The sequence below is a fragment of the Pyrgilauda ruficollis genome, unplaced genomic scaffold, assembly GCF_017590135.1.
Source record: "Pyrgilauda ruficollis isolate IOZ18807 unplaced genomic scaffold, ASM1759013v1 scaffold27, whole genome shotgun sequence".
Classification (NCBI taxonomy): Eukaryota; Metazoa; Chordata; class Aves; order Passeriformes; family Passeridae; genus Pyrgilauda; species Pyrgilauda ruficollis.
Window position 1 is genome coordinate 5,595,029 of NW_024524044.1, and position 21,975 is coordinate 5,617,003.

The 21,975-nt window shown below is 37.9% G+C and overlaps 1 protein-coding gene across 3 annotated transcripts in view; it reads right to left on the bottom strand.

Annotated features, from left to right (window-relative positions):
- Positions 1–21,975, bottom strand: part of TSPAN12 (tetraspanin 12) — a 40,874-nt gene that overhangs the window by 4,040 nt on the left and 14,859 nt on the right. For 2 of the 3 annotated variants that reach the window (XM_041471525.1, XM_041471524.1), the window contains exons 5-7: positions 9,538–9,612; positions 5,201–5,308; positions 2,209–2,352 (exon numbers count right to left, since the gene is read on the bottom strand). In XM_041471525.1, coding sequence (XP_041327459.1) covers positions 2,209–2,352; positions 5,201–5,308; positions 9,538–9,612 — 327 coding nt within the window. The remainder of the gene's footprint in view (positions 1–2,208; positions 2,353–5,200; positions 5,309–9,537; positions 9,613–21,975) is intronic. The other variant, XM_041471526.1, reaches the window with a different exon arrangement.

Sequence of the window (21,975 nt, forward strand, 5' to 3'; positions counted from 1 at the left end):
ACTGCACCAAAGGCAAAGCTCATCAGAATAAAAGCAATTCAAGAAACTGAAAAATAGCTTTTAATATCCAGCAGGGAAAATATGACTCCTGCCAAAAGTACTTTCAAGCAGAACTGTAAGTCACCTTTCTGCAAAAATTAAATTTTGAAGGATTCCAACTTAGACTACAGAAAGTTCCGAGTTCCCGGCAAAAAATCACAGCATAGCTACAAAAAAAACACACTTATCAGTCCCAGACAAACCAAACTTCAGTTTTCTGAAGTACTACAAAGAATTTTTCTGAAGTACCAGAATGGACTTGCCAAATATTTACATAAACCAATTTTAGGCTAGCGAGGCTAATCTTATCAGGCTCCTTCTCAAACCACCAGACTATGCAAGTTTGGTTTGAATCACTTTCTAAAAAAGCTTTTTTCCTTCGGTTCTCCAAAGCAGAAGTTAGGCAGATTAGTCTTGGAAGTGTAAGCTGGTTTTGCATAATACTGATAAACTTATTAGGAAGCATACTCTAAGAGTCTGTGAGACACCCCACAGGCAAGCGTCACGCGAAGAATCATCTTGCCAACAAAATATTGTATGTATCTCCAAGAGAAATGAAGTATTTTTGTGGCTGATACTACCAAACACAGCCTGTCACTTTTTGGAATGGATTCTGCTGTGGAGAACCAAAAATAAATTTTTGCTAACTGCTGAATCCATGCAAAATGGTCTGTGGTACAATAAGGGAAAAACCATAAGTGTGCCCTTCAGATTTCTTTTGGAAAAAAAAAAGCAAAGCAGCCGTTCTTTTATCAAGAAGGTCTTAACACAGCCATTATGTCCTACATAATAATCATCTTTGGCTATTAATTTTCTCCAAACAGAATCAAAAGAACTTGATCACATAAAGTGCTCAAAGAGCCATTTTCCTGGAATATGGCATGGGCATGAAATGTTAGCAAAAGAGGTGACACAAGAAAACCTTGCACTTTGGACACTACATTCCAATAACTAATACTTCTCAGAAATTTTTGAGCTTCCTGTGCTCAAACAGCAGTTATTCATTGAGTGACACTGCTTACATACTCCTGCCTTTTCAGGCAGGGAGCAAATGAACGTTCTACAGTTCTATATACTCCTTGGAGGCTCTCTACAACAGACTTATCTGTATGGTAGCAACAGTATTACATAAAGCAACCATTATTGCAGAGTGAGCCACAATTTTTAGCTTTTCAAAACATGCAAGGGACTGACAGAAGAAGCATGAATGCCTTTCTCATTCAGGAACTGACACTCCTAAAGCATAACCAGTGCTGTCAGTGCTGTGAGCCTTGCAAAAAGGCAAGAGAAGGTCTACAAGTAGCTGGTGGGAAAAAACCCAACCTCTGCCACCGTCTTTAAGGTTCCTTAGCACAGACTGGCCTTCTGAGGCACCTGCCTTTTGGCAGCTCTATCTTCTCTCTTCCTAGTGGAAGCACACAGCCTCCTAAAACGAATGTCTGAAAGTCCAGATTAGATTAAATAATTTCTATTCATAGAGTCAATACCACACAAATCAATTTCCCTAAAACTCGACTGTTTCCTGACAAAAATGGTAATACCTTGCTACTATCATGACCTCCCTTACCCACTTCAAACAGATCCTTGCCTTGTTTTAAGGCTTTCTTTGTAATTCTTTTTACATTATCATAGTGTAGTGTAGAAAGAGCATTTTCACAAGTTTCTACACATGCTCAGAGTACAACAGTCCAATTATCTGCCTCCTGACATGATTCCTGTTAACAAGAGAGCTCTTATCTTTTAAAGGAAATACTAAAAGCATCCTTCACTGTACAATTCACTAAAGTACTCTTCCACTTACCCTGTGGTAGTTTGATGGGATGGAACCTGGACATTACATCACATCTAATTTATAACTTTTGGATTGGAACAAACTAGAACTCCAACCTAACCAATATAAAACAAACACTTCAAATTTTAAGTACATCTCAGGTTTTAATGGCATTGCCACTAACTCATCTCATTTCCAGGTAAGGGTGGGTGGGTGCGTGGGTTTGTTCTTTCTTTTCTCCCTCGCTTCAGCATTAGCAAATAATAACCATAAACACTTTCCGTAAACTACTACTCTACAAAAAATTATCTATTGCACTTCAAGTGATGAATTTGGAAAATTATTGGCTCAGGAATAATGTACAAAACCTCCTAACATATTCATACTTTTCTCCTTACCTCCTGATAAAGGTCACTGAGATCCTCGTGATGTGCCTGCTTAGAGCATCCTGGGAACTCTCTGACACAACAGGAGTCAGGTGGCCAGTCCAATTCTGTCATTTCCAGCCAGTCTGTGAAGTACACCACGCCACAACATTTAAACTGCAAAGGAAGGATTAGCCGAGATCAGTAATAATGATGCTACTTCTTCAACAGGTTAAGCATGTCATCAAAAAACTTAAGTTCCTAATACCAACATTCAAAATATTTACATAGAACTAAAAACATCTGTGAGTGCTTCCATGTATCTTGTTTTGCTGTACTTTGACATAAAAGCAACATGAAAAATGTAATGTAGTGACCAATGAATACTTCAGAAATAGCCAACAATACTGTTCTGTCCTTTAAATCCCAATTGCTCCCTCAAAGGATGCTTCACAGAAATTGTCCTATCTCTGGATTCTCCTATCCTTACTACAAGGAACTAAGACAATTTCATGTCAAAATGGGGACTAATGAACAAGTACAAGTGGCTGAAGGGGGTAGCAGAAAAAGGTCATACTAGTGAGGACTATTCTTGCAAGGGTACAACTACAGACACATTTGCTGAAAACAGAAAAAGCACAGATTTACCTGAACATAAGAAAAAAAATTAAAAGAGTAAGCAAAAATGTATAGAAATCACAAATGCTGAAAAACTGAAAATGGAAGGAAGAAGTATCACATTAAAATAAATACTGCAACAGAATCAACCACAAAAATAAGAAGTTTGGCTGCAAAGCAGATGAGCTGTAACTGGCTACAAAACCCACCAGGACTAACAACCTGTCTTCTTCTCTGCAAAGTACACCCTGAGGTTAAAAGCCAAATGACCAGCCTCCCACATTAGCAGCTGCTTTCACACAGAAAATGGTGAAGCAGCTACCTTAGATCTGGTTTGGCACTGGATGTGGACTTGACATGACTGAAAAGATGCTTTGCTGCAGAAACAAGATGCTACCTTTCTCTGCCTGAACGTCCTCCAGGACCAGCCTGTGTGTAAGTAATTCACTGAGTCCTTTGATCCACAGGCTTGGGAACACAGCTGCCCCTCTCTACCTGCTTCAGAGCCAGGCTCCTGTATTCCACAGCACTCATTGTTCACAATCAAGCAGATCAGTGCTCAGACATGCTGGCACACACTGTGCCTTTAATTCACCGGTCCTCTTAAAAATCTCACTTCTCCCTTCTATACCACAGCTCTCATGTCGCAGTTTTTATTGGTTTGTTACTCAAACTCCTCCCAGCAGTGGACTTCAAGGAAATCTCAAGCTTTGGCTCCTCATTGCAATTGCAAAGACCACCTCATTAAACACCCTTTTCTTGTATCTTTGTTCTCTTCTATCTTTTCTTCCCCCATCAAGCTCTTCTTTGCTGACCTTTTCCATCTTCCCTACCATAGTCACAATTTTGATTTCAGACTAGCAAGAAAATTGGGGGAAAACACATTTCCCATCTCCCTCAGATGTTAAAAGATACAGAAGAAAGAATACCAAGCTGATCAGGGCTGAACCTCTGAAGAGAAATTGCAACACAGATTTGAACAGAACAGACTTGAAATTGCAACACAGATTTGAACAGAACTGCAATTACAATTCTGCTGACTGTAGAAGGGCTACAAGTGCTTATTCAGACATAGAGCACATGCCAGGCTCATACATCCAGCATCTAAACTATGAGTAGATGGAATATAAATGAGAGCCCATCAATTAAGTAGAAACTGTAAAAGAGCTTTCTCAGTACCCCAAATCATTCATCTGGTCACAGGTGCCATAAGGAAAATCTAATTTCTAAAACTTCTTCTAATTTCTAAAGGAAATTCTTCTCCCCTAGAAAAATTAGGACTTAGTTGAAGTTTTATTATTAATATTCATATTATAACCAGTCATTATGATGAAATGACAACAACTAGGAGAGGAGGTAACATTTAATTTAATCAACCTATACATTCAAACTAAGATACAGTACCAGCTCTATTCAAGGCAAATTGATTTTGACCATGTGATTGTATTATCTCAGGTACAGAACAGACATGAACACTCTACCTGCATATGAAGAATTACTCAGTTTCACAGAGCACTCACATGGCCAGAGCAGGGAACTGGGTGGGGGAGGACGGGGGTGCTGGTGTGTAACCTCTTTCTTCCAGGTTTTAATATAAATACAGACTAACCAAGTGCTGCCAGGAAATGTTTAAATAAACAGGAAATCTGTGCAACAATGATAGATTTCAACATTTCAACAAGGGCAGCACAATGACAGGCATTTAAAGAACTCTCTTCCTGCACGTGAGTTATATTTGGAGTTAATGGGTTTTACCTTGGGCAATTTCATGTTTCTGTAACATAATACTTCATTCTATAAAAACAGTTCTGAATTTTAGTAGGCTAGAGGGCAAAGCTGTGAATACACAAGGAGGCTTTTTGGTTTGTCTCCCACCCCCCAGTCAAAGGAAATAAAAACCCTCATCACTTTCACAAACCTCGGCCAAAGAGACAGTGTTGGCATCTTTTTGGAAACTTCCTTTCCCATTCCTTTCCAGCTAAACATATCTTAACCATGACAGCTCCATGAAAGGAAACTAACAGAGCCTATGGGAAGGGGAGCACAGTTTAATATTAAAACAACATATAGACACAGTCATTTTACTTTACCTGCAGATTTTTAATTTTATATACATCATATCCTTTAATGCTATCATAATCCTAAAAGGTATTGGCGTCCTAACCTTACTGAGAAAGGATATGAGAATATTAGCAATTTACATTAATTTATTAACATTCTGGTTTTGGTGTTTAAGTACCTTTAGGGCCTACAAAAACCAAAGAACTGGATATCAAGTGATGTCAAAAGACACTATACAGTGTTTCATACCAAATGAACTAGCATTTATTTTCCCTACTCAATTAAAGCCAAACCTTTTCACTGAGCTGAGGTACTCCTTTGGTTAATGAATTAACTATCATCTTACCTCCCTCTGGAAGAAATTCCAAGCATGGGTCAGCCACTGGTACCTAGGTAAGCCATAATTGGTCATCCTGGCTTTCAGTGTGATCATATCAGACCACTGCACTGGAACCTGGAGCAAGGAGAGAGAAGTGACTGACACAGTGGATCAGCAGCCTTGCGGCTCCAAACCCACAGGTTCCATCTGTACTGAGATCTTTCCAGTGCCATGACTAAAACAACTGTGTACACAAACAAAACAGGAAAACAAGTGTTGCAATTTTTATGATACTAATAATTTACAAGCCTTTCTTAAAATATCAAGGAAAAGTTGTGTCCTTTGCTTACAAATTAATGTACAATGAAAAGCAGTTACATTTTGGATACATTCAGGGATGATTTGGTACAATTTATTTATATCATTACCAGATTTTTTACTTGGCATAAAACTTGAACTAAGTCCCATCCAAGTCATCAGGGATGTATTTGTCTGCCCTAGTTTAGGTATCTCCCTGGTGTTGTCTTAGATAACAGAAATAAACAGACAGACAAATGGGGAAATTCACCTCAAGATAAATAATTTAAACAGAGCAGATGAATCATTCCCTTGAAGTCTCAAATCCACTTCACTGTCTAAGGTGAAAAACTTTGATTTAAATGTCTAACTTCTACACATGTAAAATTAATTGAGATGAATTCTATCCCTGGAGTTTTTTCAGCCATTTTTTGGCTTTGTCTGGAGTCCTGCACACAGGGATCCTGAATGTGCTCCATTTCAGTCACTTGCTCAAGATCAGTAACGAGGAAGTGTAGACAAGGCCCTATGACCTTTTTTCCCCAAACACACTCACAGCCTTGTGAATATCTTCTCTTCTGAAAGGATTCCTGAAGTATTGTTCTTTTAACTGTGACAACCCAGAAGTGAGGTGCTGGAGCACTCCATTGTCTGAATATGACACCTCAGTTAGCACTTTCTTGCAAACAGAGGCAAGTGCTATAGCACCTGGCATACAGTGAAGTTATGAGTCAAAATCAAAACCTCACTTCAACTCAGCAGCACAATTTCAGTGTGCCAAAACAAAACAAGGATCTCAAGACTGCAGTCACCATTCCATGTCACCACATACCATCCACTCTGAGTTTTACCATGTCTCTATCAGACTTAATAGTCACGGTGAAAGAAACAACAATTGCAATGTCAGCTGTCACTGGGATGGGAGGGGAGCCCAGCTCCTCTAGCAGCCATGACTTTGCTCTCCTATTCAATTTGAAGCTAACAGTAAGGACATTCTGTAAAAAAATGTTATCTAAGGAAAGAAAATTTACACAATACTTTCCAAGGAACCTGGTCTTCATTGTGCTAGATACTCTGCAAAAATATAGAGACAATCACTGCCTGCCTAAACCCCTAATACAATTAGGAACATTTGATAACATTTCATTATCACTGCTGAGTTATACTACATTTTTGATGCCCTAGTAAAGCTTCAGATCTTCAATGTATTAATAAGGTCCCAGAAATTTACATGCCTTTCACTTAGCAGATTTTTGCAATGAACTCACAATGGTTCACATGAAAAATATGTTAGCAGTAGAGTACTAAAAATACATAAAAGCATTATCACAGAATATTTGTATCAGAAACATTTACACAGGTCACTATAATTAATTTAGTTTTGTACTCATTGCATTTCTCTTTCATCTGCATTGTAAGCGAGCACTCTGCTTTCTTTGGACAATATTTGACAGTGCTGCAATTAAGCAAATATTTGCTAGAATATTTTTTTTAACTTACTTGAGTTAAACACATTCCAAGGTTATGTCCACAACAGAATACATCCAACTTCTTTAGGAAATCAATGGAAAGCAGGGAAAAAAATACTCAAGAAGTGAGAGACGGAAATTAAAAGCAAAGTGAAACAATGTAAACCCCACTGCAAGAAAGCAATTTGAATGCTGGAGCTAAGGAGGGATTTCAGAATCTGTGTGTTTGCTGCAAGAATGCCAACAGGTAAAACTGTACAGGTAATAGGTACACTGATGTAATTATTAAATATCTTCCTGTCACCTCATATACACTAGTGCACAATAATACGTGATACAGATGCAATTGTTTGACTATACCCAATACTCATGTGCAGACAAACAAAAACTAGAGATGGTGCTTTCATTTCAACCGAAGTTCTATAAAGCTCAGTCTGCCACTGAGATCTAATTACTCATTATTATTTTTCTAGTGACTATCAAAGCTTGATCAATGTGTAAATAAGCCAAGGACCCACACTGGCTTTTCAATCTTGTGGGTGGAATAAATTAGTCATGAGGCACACTACATGCTGAGAACTATCATGAGCTAGAAGGAAAGCTGTTTATGCAAGGACCCTTAGAGCAACTTGTCCACATACCAAGGAAAGCCCATACTGATCAGCAGAGGCAGTTACACCTCAGTGACATTTCTGACAACACCACCCACACTACACTACACACTCACCTACACTAATGCCAGCTGATCTCTGAAACCCACCAGGGGCTCATGTGATTTAATGCTACACTGAAACCAGTATGATATCAAGACAACTCTATGGTTATAAGAGGGAAGTGTCTTATCTTTATGGAGTAGGAGGAAGCATATTCTATGGAATGACCTGCACAGGTATGGAAGAACCACTGAAAAAATTAACTGTTCTCTTCAAGACCTCCTCATGATTTTCAGCAGCAAGAAACCCACCTCATCACATGAAGAACAGTAGTGTTAGGACGAAGGGAATAATAGTAAGAAATCAGATGGAAAGAGAAAACAACAAAAAAAGAACAACCAAAGAGACCCAACCTAAACCAGTATTTCAGGAGATGAGGAAGAAAAAAATATATATATAGATAGGCAGAGAAGAAAAGAGAGAAAGAAAAGAGAGAAAGAAAAGCAAAAAAAGAGCAACTGTGTTTGCTGTGACCCACTGCAGAAGATGCAGACATGTAATCCAGTGCTGCTTCCTTTAGCAAAGGGCTGAAGGGACAGCCATGTTTCCTTCGGAAGGGAAAAGCATGACTGGTGACATAACATATGGTAGGGCTATGCCAGCCTTTATCAAACTGTCCCAGGTTTGGGTTTCAGTAGAATGGTAGATAACCAAAAGCTTGGGGGTCATACTAAAACACACCATAACTTCAGATTTTCCAATTAAATAGTGGAGGCTGAAAAAGCATGTTCCAGTGCTGTAAAAGCTATGTTATTTTGTTATTTCACACAGTTTCCAATGACAATATTTTTGTGGAATTATGCATTTTAGTTGTAACAATCATCCTTGGCAAAACCCCTGCAGAGGGCAGCTGTGCCCATAACATGAAGAATGCCTCTTGTCTGTATTCCCAATTTTAAAATGAATCAACGCAAGCTGACATTTAAAGCAAAGGAACAGCCTTAATCTCTATTGTATTAGAATAGCTTCCTGGAATCTGTACTGCAAGGGAATGGCTTCTGATGCAAAGTCCTGCTATGTAACTTCAAATCTGCCAGAAATTCCTTTGGTACAAGTACTGTGTAAATATCAAGAAAGCCACCTCACATCTTACTGCAATATAATTGTCATTCACTGTTGGAAAGACCATTATATTGGGCATATCTTGGCAGTCCCTTTGTTCATAAAGATGTACCAGACTGAGTACAAGATGTAAGGATATAGCAGCCAGCAGTTACATTTCAGTTTAATTTGCTCAACACTTACCTATTTTCTTACATGATGGCTAAAAGATCTCAGTTTGAAAAATTAAAAGATTGGTGTAGTTATAAAAACTGGACAAGAGATAAAACCTCTTCACAAGTTTACAGAAGAGTGTTTTATAGTCAAGACATGTTTTGCTTAAACCTGGCATTTATAGCTTGTGGAGGCAGTGTGCAGATTTTAGCAGGCAGCAAGTCCTCAAAGGAAAGAACATGCTGTCTGCTTACAATGTAGTACACTCTTTAAAACACAAAGAACTTTTGGACAAAATCCCTTCAAATTCTCTCGTATCCTCTCTCAGAATCCGTATTTAAGCCTGAAGTTCTAATTTATCCTCAAAAATATAAAAGACTTCAATGAGAACCTGCCTGAGCAACAATTAAAAAAAAAATTAAGTTCTTAAATGGGGGGATGAAGTATTTGGCTCCCAAATATAGAGGGGGTAAGGAGAAACCCAGACAGGGCCTTCCAGACAGACAAGCTCTCCCAGGAGAATTCTCTGTTTAAAAAGAAGGCAATCAGTTGAAATTAAACTGTCAGAATAATGAACAGAGATAAACACTACAGCAATTAGAAAACAGCTAGCTAATAGAAAACTTAGTTTTATTCTGCTGAAAAAATGCAGCCTCCTTTTCTGACTCACCGTTATTTCCTGCTCGTAGGTCCAAACACCACAGGCCAGTTCAACGCAGAATATTACAAGCAAGCTTCCAAAATACTGCAGAAAACAGAATGGTCTTAGCTATTTTTTATCCTCTTTGAAATAAAAATATTTTTTAAAGTTTAATATTGTTAAGTCTTTTTTCAAAGTTAAAGAACATCTGAAAATATTAAAATTTCACATGATTTAAGACATGGAAACAAAAATACATTTTTGTAACAAAAGATGGAAGACTCAGGCAGTAAATTTTATAAAAGCTAAACTCATGGGACATTTCTTTTGTGAAAACAACATTCTTATCAAAGTGATTTAGATATATAAGGTCTGGTCTAACTGTACAAATACTTAGAGATTAATTGACTATCTTTTACTATTAAAAGGTATAACCCTTGAATTATTTAAAAACAGGAAATACAAGCGTAAATGAAGAAGTACATATCTTGGTAATGATGCTTAAAAAAAACTGGTTGCTGCAAGTAAAAAGAGCAGGAGTATCTTCTTTATAGCATCAACAAACACTTCTGAACTGCAGGATAAAGCTACATGGAATTTAAGGCTGTTTTAACTGGTGTTCCCTACTAAAAATAACCCTTTTATCTTTCATTTAAAGCAGTACACTCTCATTCATTCTTGACTCCAAACTTTCTTCCATGTCAGTGGACTGAGCTTCCCTTTGTTCTCAGTACACAAGACTTTAAAGCTACAGTCTTCATGGATTTTAATTTAATTTGAAAATCAAAGAAACAACATCACAATATAAAATAGAATAGAACAAATATATAATTCCATCATTAGGATACATGTACATATCATTATATATCCTACATATCAGTAGGATACAATTAGCAGCTTCTACTTTAGTTATTTCGTTCTGGAATCTAGGACACAAAATATGTACTTATGGTAAATAATTTTTTTCTATTAATGGGTAAATAAGATTAATGGGTAAATAATACTCCATTTAAAACAGAGTACAAATCCACAAATGTTAGGCTTTAACAGTCATCTACATAGCACCTTTTTCATTCATCTGAATGAAAGGTCAGGAACTGAGTAATTCACATGTACCTTGGCAGCTACTGGTCTTGCCTTAATCTCTACTTGCTCACCAAATCCAACTCCTTGAATTAGGCATGTAGACACACACAGAGATATGTAAGAAGTGTGTGTAAATACATCATGTTAATTTTCAGGAGAAACCTAACCCATAGCCTCTCCCTGCAAAGGTCTCTCCAATAAAGACAGTACTGAAACGAGGATTCCTGTTTTACTAGTTTTCATCATGTCACGTTGCATCTTTACAGTTGTTACAGCTGAACAACACACTGCACTTCCTTACAAATCAACACTGTAGGCACACACAGAGCTCCAGTATAGGTCTTCAATAACCAAAATGGTCATCCTCCAAAGGTCCAAAAGAGGAAAAACATGAGTCACAGCTTCCTAGAACACTGTTTTATCTAAAAAATAAATTCATGAGCTTCTATGCAATGTATCTACTATCACTGCAGTGCCTAGTAGCTATGCAAAGAGTGCTTTAAGATAAAGCAAACATAGAAATCTACTTTTCTAAGTATTCACTTTGGAAGCAGGAAAGAATGCCACATGCTCTCTTAATAAGCAATTATAATAAAAAATGTTTAAGGGCACTATGACTAATACCAACATTTCTGAGAGGGAGAAAAACTAAATGTTTCATTAAAAGTGCATTTCACTTCTCTGCTGTCAGAAGAAATTTCAGTGGGTTTATACTCTTAACTGAATAACAAGCTTGGGATTGTCTGCCATCTCTGAATCTTACATAAAAATCACTAATTGTGGTGAAAGCGATACATCTGGGAGTGTACATATGGTGTCCTCTGCAAAACTCTTAATTTGCAGGTTTTTGTAACATTTAATTCATTCATCAAGCTTAACATTTGAAACTTCTCCATCTTTCTCAGTGCCTAAGTTAAGAGTGTTTGTGGTAGCAGTAAAAGACAGAAGAGCCAAACCCAAGATTTTCTCCTATTACTGAATACAGCCCAAGATAGAAAACTATTTAGCCAGATTCACTCATAAACCACTTCTGGCTCTGCCAGGGACTGAGCACTCCTACATCTATATATCTACATCTACAGGAACTAGCTACATCTATATATCAGGGCACTGCAGAATCAAGCTTTCTGTCCTGAGAAAGCCCATCTCTGCCCATAACATAAAAGAGGAAACAGTGAGCTTACACACTTGAAAGGCCATGCTCTGAATTGAGTGACTGCAGGCACACTGAACTCGCACACAGGAGGTTATTTCTTTCCACTACTGAAAGGGAGTATTATATCTCTCTATATATAATGGTTTGCAAAACAAATACTTCTTATAAAAGATGTTTTTTTTCTGGGGAAAAAATCCTCTAACCGTTATTTAAATGTATTACCCCTAATTTCCATCTTCCAAATCTAGAAATTATTATTGGCTTCAATGCTTATTCCTTGTCCCCAGTTAAATTCCCACAAGAGCCTAAATGCTAAATGCATCTTCCTGCATTTCCATGCTTCTGGCTCTTGCCAGAAATGGGGACTTGGTTTTGAAGCAGGCTTAACATTTCTTCCTGTGAGCCATGAGGCTTCATGCCGTAAAGATGAGTAACTCACTGAGGAGCACAGTTGTGTATCACACTCAAAACTGCACCAGGAAGTCCCTGATAGTGCCTTTTACAGAACATCTCCCTCAGAGTATTCCTGGCCATTGCTGAGATATTTTCTATAGATGTTTTGTATTTTCTAACATCTGTGATTGTTTTAAGAACTGGAGACCCTTTACAAGGCAAATCCTACTGACTTTTAGCATTTCCCTTTTGTAGGCAATTTCTAATCACTATCATTCTCTCCTTAGTCTGACATGCGAAGTAATCAGAAAACTGGAGTGGTGCCTTGATCCTGTTATGAATCCATCAGTTTCACTGAAGTATTTCTTCCTCCAGTAAAACTGTGAAAAACCTAAAATGTTGCTTCCTTGAGAGAAGCTGAATGACTGAAATGCTGGCAGAAAACACTCTTCAGAGAGTAATAAATCAAAGTAAAAATACTTGCCAACTTAAAAAATAAATACAGCATTAGCCATTTACTACTCCATATGTCATGCTTGTGACCAAGATACTCAACTTCAGCATCCCTTCATTGTAAAATGGATGTTGTCAGTTAGCAGGAGCTGGTCTCCTGCAACCCCCTTGTTAAGCCTGCTCTACTACAGGTCACAGGCTGAAAGGGAAAGAGGGAGAAGAGAGGGAGGCAGCAGCTCTGTAAAGCAGTAGTTTTCCAACAGGAACATTTCATCTAACACCTGGATCACTGCACAAGTACTTGCATTTGTAGCACTGACAGACTGCAGAGGCTTAACCAACTCTGTTTTTCCAGCACATCAGTCCTGAAAGAGAGGTGAAGGACCTGGGGGCTCAGGAGAATCGGGTTCTCCTTCCTTTTCTGCACAAGAGACTAACCATTCAAGAAGTGGGAATAGAAACAAAGTCATTACTGTGAAAACTACTTTCAGAGATGCAAAGAGGCATGAAGGGCCAAGAAAAGATAGTAAAGATATTCCATATGTAATCACCAGGGCCTGTTCTGCTGGAATAGTCTTTGCGTGGTACAGCCACAAAAGTGACCACAGCCAATATTCAAATCCTGAAACCTCCAGTGCAGAAACCACAAACAACAACAGCATGGAATCCCATCACTGAAACACTACCTACTAGTGCAGAGATGCTACCAGCTTACACTCACCTACTGTAACTTGTAACAGCCTTCATAGAGCTGCTGCTCCTGGGAAAGTCAAACAACCCCAAGTTCACATCTACAGGGAATTCAGATATAAGACAGAAAGGACAGGAGGACAGTGAATGCAAATCCCATTATGATGACTTTCAGCCACAGAAGGGAGGTAACCATCAAGTAAATAAAGACAAAAACCAAACCAAAACACAACCAACACCTACCAAACAAAAAAACAGAGACAAGTATTGAATAGGTTTTATCCTAATTCAAATAGTTATCTGAATAAAGGCTATGAGAACCTGATAAAGCACTAAGAAATATACATGGTGTTTTCAGATATGCATTAAAAATCAAAGTAATTAAAACCTATTTTATAAAGGTCTGTATAAACTGTGTAAATATAATAAAAAAATTCAGTCTGAATAAAATTTCTGCACACCACAGTGGCACCCCACAAGACGGTACAAGCTCCATATATGCCAGTGCTCCATACAGGGAGCATATATGCTCTGGCATACACCGAAAATTATTTCCTATCTCTCCATCTAAGGCTAAAAACTAAATTACAATATTAGTTTATCCTAAATAAATTGACTGGCTTTTTTGGTATTACATTCATTCTACCAAACTAAGCTAATGTCCACCACCACCAAATATATTCCCAGAACATATTTCCTTCTTGATCATCTCAATCACTTAGACAAAAACACAAATAAAAATAGCAAATGCAAGAACAAAATCACTTTTACTGAATCTAAGGCATTTTACATTTGTTTAAAAGGATTTCAACGGCTCCCATTCTGTTCAGAGAGTAATAGCAAAGAGCAGACACATGGAAGTGTCTCCCAACATAAAATCTCTCCCTCATGGCTTTCCAGCCTGCTGAGTACATGATTTTTTGTTGCAATTGTGGGCAACTTAGGGGCAAAAAAAAAGTAGTGGGCAACAATCTTTTGCAGATATGTAATATAAAATTCTTACTGTAGTTCTACAGATTTTGTGTTGAATATACTACATGATACCTGCAGTTAATAACCTAATGTAATTTGTCCACGCTTTTCAGGCAAGAGGTGAAAAGAACTGGTGAAAAATAACCTATTTCTGTTACTAACATGGCTACAGGATGATGGAGAACACTAAGAAAACACAGTACATGGAGAGTGATTTTGAAATTCTCACAGATTTTTTAACAGCACAAATATTGAATTCTAACTACATTTAGCAAAGGAAAACTTGAGTTAAAACTCTAGTGCCCTACACTAGTTTCCTTCAGTGCAACAGCCAGGGCAATGTCAACAGCCAGTGCCCTACTTCAGCCACCGTGATGGTCCTACTGGCACAGATACACAACCTGCATGACTGTCCTCCGAGGATGCCCTTCTGAACCCTGTGTAAACAAAGCCAAGACCAGGAACTCCAAAAGAAATTTGGTCACTTGGGGTATTTAGTGACCAAGTCACTATGGCACTCTGCTGCCAAGCAACTCAAGCAGATAAGAGCTGCCATACTACACAGCTGAGTGTACCCATGTATATTCTGGAAGTGATGGGGTTTTTTCATGTGTTTTTTCATTCTGCCACTGATGGCTTCAGTAAGTTGCTGCCAATGACCTGTGAAATGCTTCATCAGCAAGCAGCTATTACAACCAGTAAAACTGTGCTGTTAGCCTATGCACAAGGAGAATCAAAGACCTGAACACATCCCCAGTCACGCTCATTTGAGCCCACTCATACCAGTGATCATTTTGTTTGCAGCTTCCAAGTGTGATTTGGAAGCAAGAACCATGAACGTGAACAGAGACAGGGGTCTGTGTCAACCCAAATTTCATCAGAACTAGAAAGGAACAAGAACGGTTTAGTTTATCTTTTCCTCACTCAGACCTTTTTGATTTTATGCTGCATCATGCTCTTCTGTTCTGACAGCTTCCTAGTTAACTACTGTCAACCTGAGGAGCCTTCACCATCTACTTATTTAATTCCTAAAGAACAAATATATCCCATCACACAGCACAGTCAAAATACTGACTTCTTAAGCCCACTTCCAGACAGTGAGAAAGCAAGAGTGCATTCTGTATATGAAAGCAAATAGCAGTGGCAGGCAGGGGCTAACTACTGGAGCCAGAAGTTGCAATATAGTGAAGAAAAAAGAGAGCATGGGGAGCTTTTAGAGAACCTGTCTACAGGACTGTAGAAATCCTTCATTTGCTCAGCAAATGCACCTTTCTTTAAAGGATCGGTGTACTTATTAAGGAATCATTTACATCACCTGCATTTTATTTCATAAACATCTTTTTTTTTCAAGCTCTACTACTCTCCTCCCAAATACTTTTCTCCCAGAAGATATAAACCCCTTTTTTTCCCCACTCATACTCGAGAAAAAACCCAGCCCTTATGCCAGAGCAAACAGAGAGTAGCTGATCAAAAACTTTGTTCTCATTAGACTTGCTGTCTCACTCTGCTTTCTTGAGCAGCATGTTCCATGTGGCATTAGAGGTGAAGAAAGCTCTGGAAAGGGGAAGGGCTGAAGGAAATTCCAAGAGGGCAGCTGCAGAATGAAACCTTACTGTAACCTCTAAAAGATCAGAGTGTATGGTATGTAAAGCAAATGCCAGCAGATTTTAAGAGCTATGCATAGCATTTCCCAATGGCTAACAGCCTGAGAGCATCAGCCTTGATCTTCTGAGATGCAAGCCATCCAAACATCTCTCTGTCCCCTGGGAAACCTCTGATGACCATCACCACTGGATCACCAAGAGGAACCAGAATTGTTCTGTGTAAAACATAACAAGTCCTTCCTCCTTCGATAACTAAGCAACTATGGCTCCTGTTATTTTGTCAGTTTACAAACTAACAAGGTTATTTTAATGATTAATCCAGCTATCTTTTTTTAAAATGGAGCAAAGACTCATTAAACGGAGTCAGACAAGCTGCGTGGAAAACTGACATCCTGTTTATCCACTTCAGCAGCAGAAATTTTCCCCTGCCTCCCTCCCCTGCACCCTGAGCCCTGCCCTGTAAGAATTAACAGTCCATTAATCATTTCGATTTTAAATTTGGTTTATTTGCTTGACAACACAGAAATCTGTGAGAGATGCAGCCAAAAGTCAACAGGTAAATGAGCTGAAACCATCAACTTGCAACATAAGCTATGGAATGTCATCCAGTTATTCAAAATAAATATCTTTCTCACAAAAATGACCAAGCAGCTCTATTATCTTAGATTTGGTTTCCCAGATCACAAAATTGTATCAAAATGTCTTAAAGTCCATGATCTTTGCAAAGTCCACCTCTTTTGTGTAAAATTTTATAAGTAATTTTAAATTTTTTTTTTATGGCAATGAACATTCTAGTTTTTAAAGCTATGTATCCAAGTTCCTTTTACTAAGCCATTTGTTTTTTTAAAAACAAAATAAAATTATTTATGAATGGTTAGATTTTTTTCACAGCTTTGATTCTTCTTGAGATATTCTCCACCTGTTGTAAATTTTAACTTTAATGGTTATCTTTTCTTATATATGTAAACTGGTATTATTTTGGAAATAAGCAAACACAAACTTCAAATAATTATTAGGATTTATTTACTAAGAGTTCAATTATCTCAAGTCAGTGAACTTCCTGAAATAACGGTTATTGCAAGGTAAAGTACTAAACAGGACATAGGTGAAGACAGACATTAGACCATTATTTTCTTATGGTTTGTCATATTCCCTTTCCCCTATTGCAAAAGATTTATATCAAAACCTAAAGTTTCCTATTTTGTACAGATTTTTCAAAACACAGCTTCCTTCATTTGTCTATCTGCTCTTTATTTTCTACCAAGGAAATTACACACCATAAAAATGTTTCCTTAGTCAAGAAAACCCTTTTTCTTGTAAAATAGACCCATTTGGTGCTGATACACAATGATTCTCCTTCAGAATGCCCCAAGACACTTCAAACAATCAACATTTTGAGTGAAGAAATGCTCTTATAATATAAAACCATCTTATGATATAAAACCAGCCCCCATAGACACAGCAATGTGCCTTTGTGGTTAAATAGAAAAAATGGTATGTTTCAACAAGAAAAAGATTAATTTACCTGACAGGACACTCCATACCCAGTTTGTGGCAACAAGAATGCAGCTGAACAACAGCAGCAAGGCATACCCCATCAGTGAAGCCGTGCTGTGTCTCACAGAAGACACAGAGATTTGGCTAGGCTTTGTGGATTCATATACTCCTTCCCTGCTCTTAGGAACTTCTTCCATTTCCTACTCATTTCAGCAGAGAAAAAATACCTGGGCAAACAAGCAATGAGAAAAGAAAAGCTGGAAAGGACAGAGGGAAAAAAACCCCACACTATGGCAGCAAAACCATATATTATCTCAGCAGCTCCCCATCTTTTCTCAGTCAAGATGCAGCAGCCCCCATTCCCATCCTGGTTTCATTCACAACTCTCTACCCTTCAACAACCCCTTGAACCTACATGTGCCTTCAACCTATATGTCTTTTCTATAGTACTGTGGTACCCACATCCATCACTTCACCAACCCTTTTGTTACTATCTTCCCTTCTCTTTTGACCTTGGAGCATTATTCTAGAGCCTTTTTCTGTTTCATTCTCCTCTACTGCCCTGGGTATCAATGATTTTCAAGAACTTGGAGGCAAGAAGCAGTTGTTTAACAGTGTAACAAGTGGCAACAAGGGAAAACAGGAACAAGGAAGAAAAGAGCTACAAGGCTCGCTCCAAAAGGATCATGAGGCCAAACACAGCGACACCCAGTCAAATGAACACTCAGGATATAAGTCCCCAAAAACAAAGTAGTCACCTCCCATCAGGTAAGCCTAGAAGTACAGCATACAGTACAAAGTGTGGCACAGGAGTCCAGACAGCATGCGTCATGCAGAAAACACTGAAACCACAAAATTACTACTGCCAATAGATATCTACCTTTCAGCATTGTGCCTCTTCCCTGAAGCAAGAGCAAAGGTCTCTTCATTATTGAAGAAATATACAGAAAGTAATTAAAATTCATGGCCTCCTAATGGCACTATCCAACCCTGCTGTCATAAGTCAAATGCATTTCCCTGAACTGCCCTCAAGAGGCCAGACAGTTCTTGTTACTTGGAGCTGCTGAATAATGGCACCAAATAGTGCTGCATTGCCTCTGCAACACTGCCGAGCATTCAAGGCAGCTGCTCAGTGCCTGGATGAAAGCAGCAGATCACCACCATGATCACAGCAAACATTTGGATTGAAGTCAAGTACTTGCAAGACAACCTGGACACTCCCCCCAGTTCAAGTCCTGTCATGCTTCTCCATGCTGCTCAAATGCACAGCTGCTCTTGCTCGCTGTGTTCTGCAGGCAGCACCTCCAAAGCTACACAGCTCCCAATATCCCACACGGCCAAGCAACTCGTGTCTCCTCTGTAGGCTCCCTCTACCACTTAAGGAAATTAGGAACTGTTTCAAAGCACTTGCCTTTGAAAAAGTCTTTTAAGGACACACATAGCAAGGATATATTTATGTCAGGGAAGACAAGGTCAACAAAATACACCATGCTTACAGAGGAAGACAGAGATTGGCATTGAACCCCAGGACAATGTACTCCGCCCCACAGAGATGGGAGCCCTACAGAGTGCACACTTTCCTGCAAAGCCTGGCTTAGCTCTGTGGTGACACTGTGGCACCACCAAAATCCATCTCAAAATCAAAAAACTTGTCTGAACCTTAAAAATCCTGATCTAAATAGGAAAAATACTTGCTCTCTATTTCAAGGTAAAAAAGATGTATAGTAATTAGTGTACAGACATCATCTCCAGCAGCTTACCTTTGAATTCAAAGTCAGAAATATAGAAAGAAAAAAAAAAGCTTTTTTTTGGAGAAAGTTGCTCACATACTGGGATATAATAAAAACTGCTGAACTTTTAGTGTATTTTCTCTTACCAGCGCAACATTAAACAAGCAGCACTCCAGAATGCAAGCATAATGTCCATCCCCTTAGATAGGCTACCTAAAACTGAGGTTTAGCAGAGTACTGGCTTCTCATCAAACCTGAACCATTTAAACACATTTAAATCAGTCTTTCAAACAAGACAGGCCAACCTGTCTTGTGAATCTCTGTCTTCCTCCTACTCATATCACATTTGTAAATGGGCTGTTGATAAAAGCCACAAAATACAAACTCAGTCTGTCCAGCTTAATACTAAACTGCATGGGTTTACACCAAGTATGTTTGTTAGTTGTTTCTTCCCTTCAATACTTGGTATCTAAATAGTTTAGAAATACCTCTGGTTGGTAAATAACAACTCCAGTGCCAAATGTTAGTACAAGGTATTGGAGCAGCTGTAACTGTGCTAAGAGTCCACATGGCTAGGAATGAATATCCTCTCTTACTACAGAGCAAATAACCTGTACTATGTATTATTGCAGAAACAGATGCTGCCACAAAAAGGGAAAAAAACAGAATTTGTTATCACTAAAGTCTCATATTAATTCCTGCCAATTGTAGTCATAAGTACTACAGAATAGCTGATGCTATGGTACTGCAGAGCAGCTAACATTTCACAGAGAGTAAGAATGCCTTCTAGGAAGAAAACACTACCAATTATTGGTATCTTGCAAAATAGCAGATGTCCAAATTTAATCAACCTTGTCACCTCTGCATCCACATAGACTGAAATGAGTGTATGTGTATAGAAGAATTTGCCACAAGAGGTGATACAGTCAACAGTATCTCAGCATTCTTTAGATAGACTTCACAGAAACCACAAGTTTAATGACTGTTTGTCTGGTTGTGTTTCAACTCAATACACAGCTTAGTCTACCAGGGCCCAATTTATAACCAGGTTCCACCAGAACTGAATTAATAAGCTGTTTAACAACACACCAACAGGGTCTAACAATGTTTAGCTCTGAGAAATATTTATTACTCTGTCAACTGTGTGATAAGAATCAGTAACAGGATTTGCCCTGTTCACCATCAAATATTTCTAATAGTTTTCTCCTTTGTGAAAACATACACAAATTTGAATCCTGTGCTGTTTGAATGCTGCAGTTACAGAAAAGTCATGGTTAAAAATACAAGAACTTGCAAGGAAAATTTCAGCCAGGAATTATTTTCTAGTAGGATTTCCATTAAGCTCTTCTTACCAAGAACCTTGAGCTTACTCTTGTCATTTTAATAAAACAAGAACTCAAAAAAACCCCAAACAACAACAACAAAACCAAACAAATAAACATCCCCCAACAACAAACAAAACCAAACAAAAACCCAAACAAAATTTAAAAATAACAAACAAACAAAACCATAACAACCCACCCACATCCTTAGGTTACTACTCTTAAAGAATATATGCACTTTGTTAGGGTTTGGGTATTTTCAGTTAGGCAATGTGCACAACAAACTTTGAAAACAATCCAAAACAGAGCCTCAGAAGAATAAAGCTTTTTTTTTTTTTTTTCAAATCCAGAAGCAATCTTGTTGAAAGGACTGTACCAACCACCATAAAACTGGGACTCTCCCATCCTTGCACTTTTCATGCATCCAAGTCAGCGACTTTGAAGAGCTCATATCTTCTCCTTTAGGCTGGCATCACAGCTACTTCTACATGAGAATGTTGGTCAATCACACACAAAAAATATAGAAACTCAAGGTACACATGGACTCTTCAGACCAACTACCCTTCAGGAAATGTTTCTGAAGTAATTGAAATTACATGATCACAGCTTTTAAATGCTGGTTCTACAAAAAGTCCAGACATGCACCTCAGAAGACTGAGGTTTTACATTTTCCTACTATTAAGCTGAGCAAACATGAGTTTGATCTATACTTATGCCCCCATGTGAAGATAGAAATGTTTCAAGCATTTAACTCCAAGACAAAACTTCAAGAACAAAATGAAAATGATTATGTATTCAAATGTATTAAAACCGAACACTATATTTATTTTATTGTCTTTGCACTTAATCCATTTTCCAAAAATCCATTTGAATTAACATCAGCACTTGCAATGAGCATGCTGCCAGGAACGTCAAGACTTGTATCCAATTATCTGTGCATGCCATCATTATGGCTTTCATGTACTTCAAAAAGAAGACTAAAAGCATGATTGAAGAGGTTGTTAATGTTTTACACGAAGGTTCTTTTCTTTTAGTTCATCTGGTTGAACAAATGCTCATTTTGTTGATCCATCAGTTTTCTGATTAGTCTGATGAATGAAGCATTGACTTATGTCGGCACACTTCTGTATGGTATAACATAACTGCATTCATTTAACAATCAATCAAAGACAATGACATATTTAGGAAGATATAGTTTAGTTTTTTTTTATCAGATTTTTTAGCAAGAGCAAATCTCAAGCTCCTGAAAATGAAATATTGCAACATAAAATGATAGAAATGTCTTGTTTTGATTTAGTTTAACTTGACTGCCTAAACACACTTCAAATTATTTATTTCCAGATGGTACTAAAGGCTATATATTATTTCTTCTTTTCACTTGCAGTATAAATAAACTAAAGGTCAAAACTAGTTTTAACTTCATTATCTCTTGAAGTAGTAAGGTGGGTTTTTTTCAAAGCTTATACCAAAAATAGCTTTCTCTTACCCCAGATACTATGTGGCACTGATCAATATCATATAGTTACTTTTACCTTTTATTTAATTTAATTAGCATAAAAAACTAC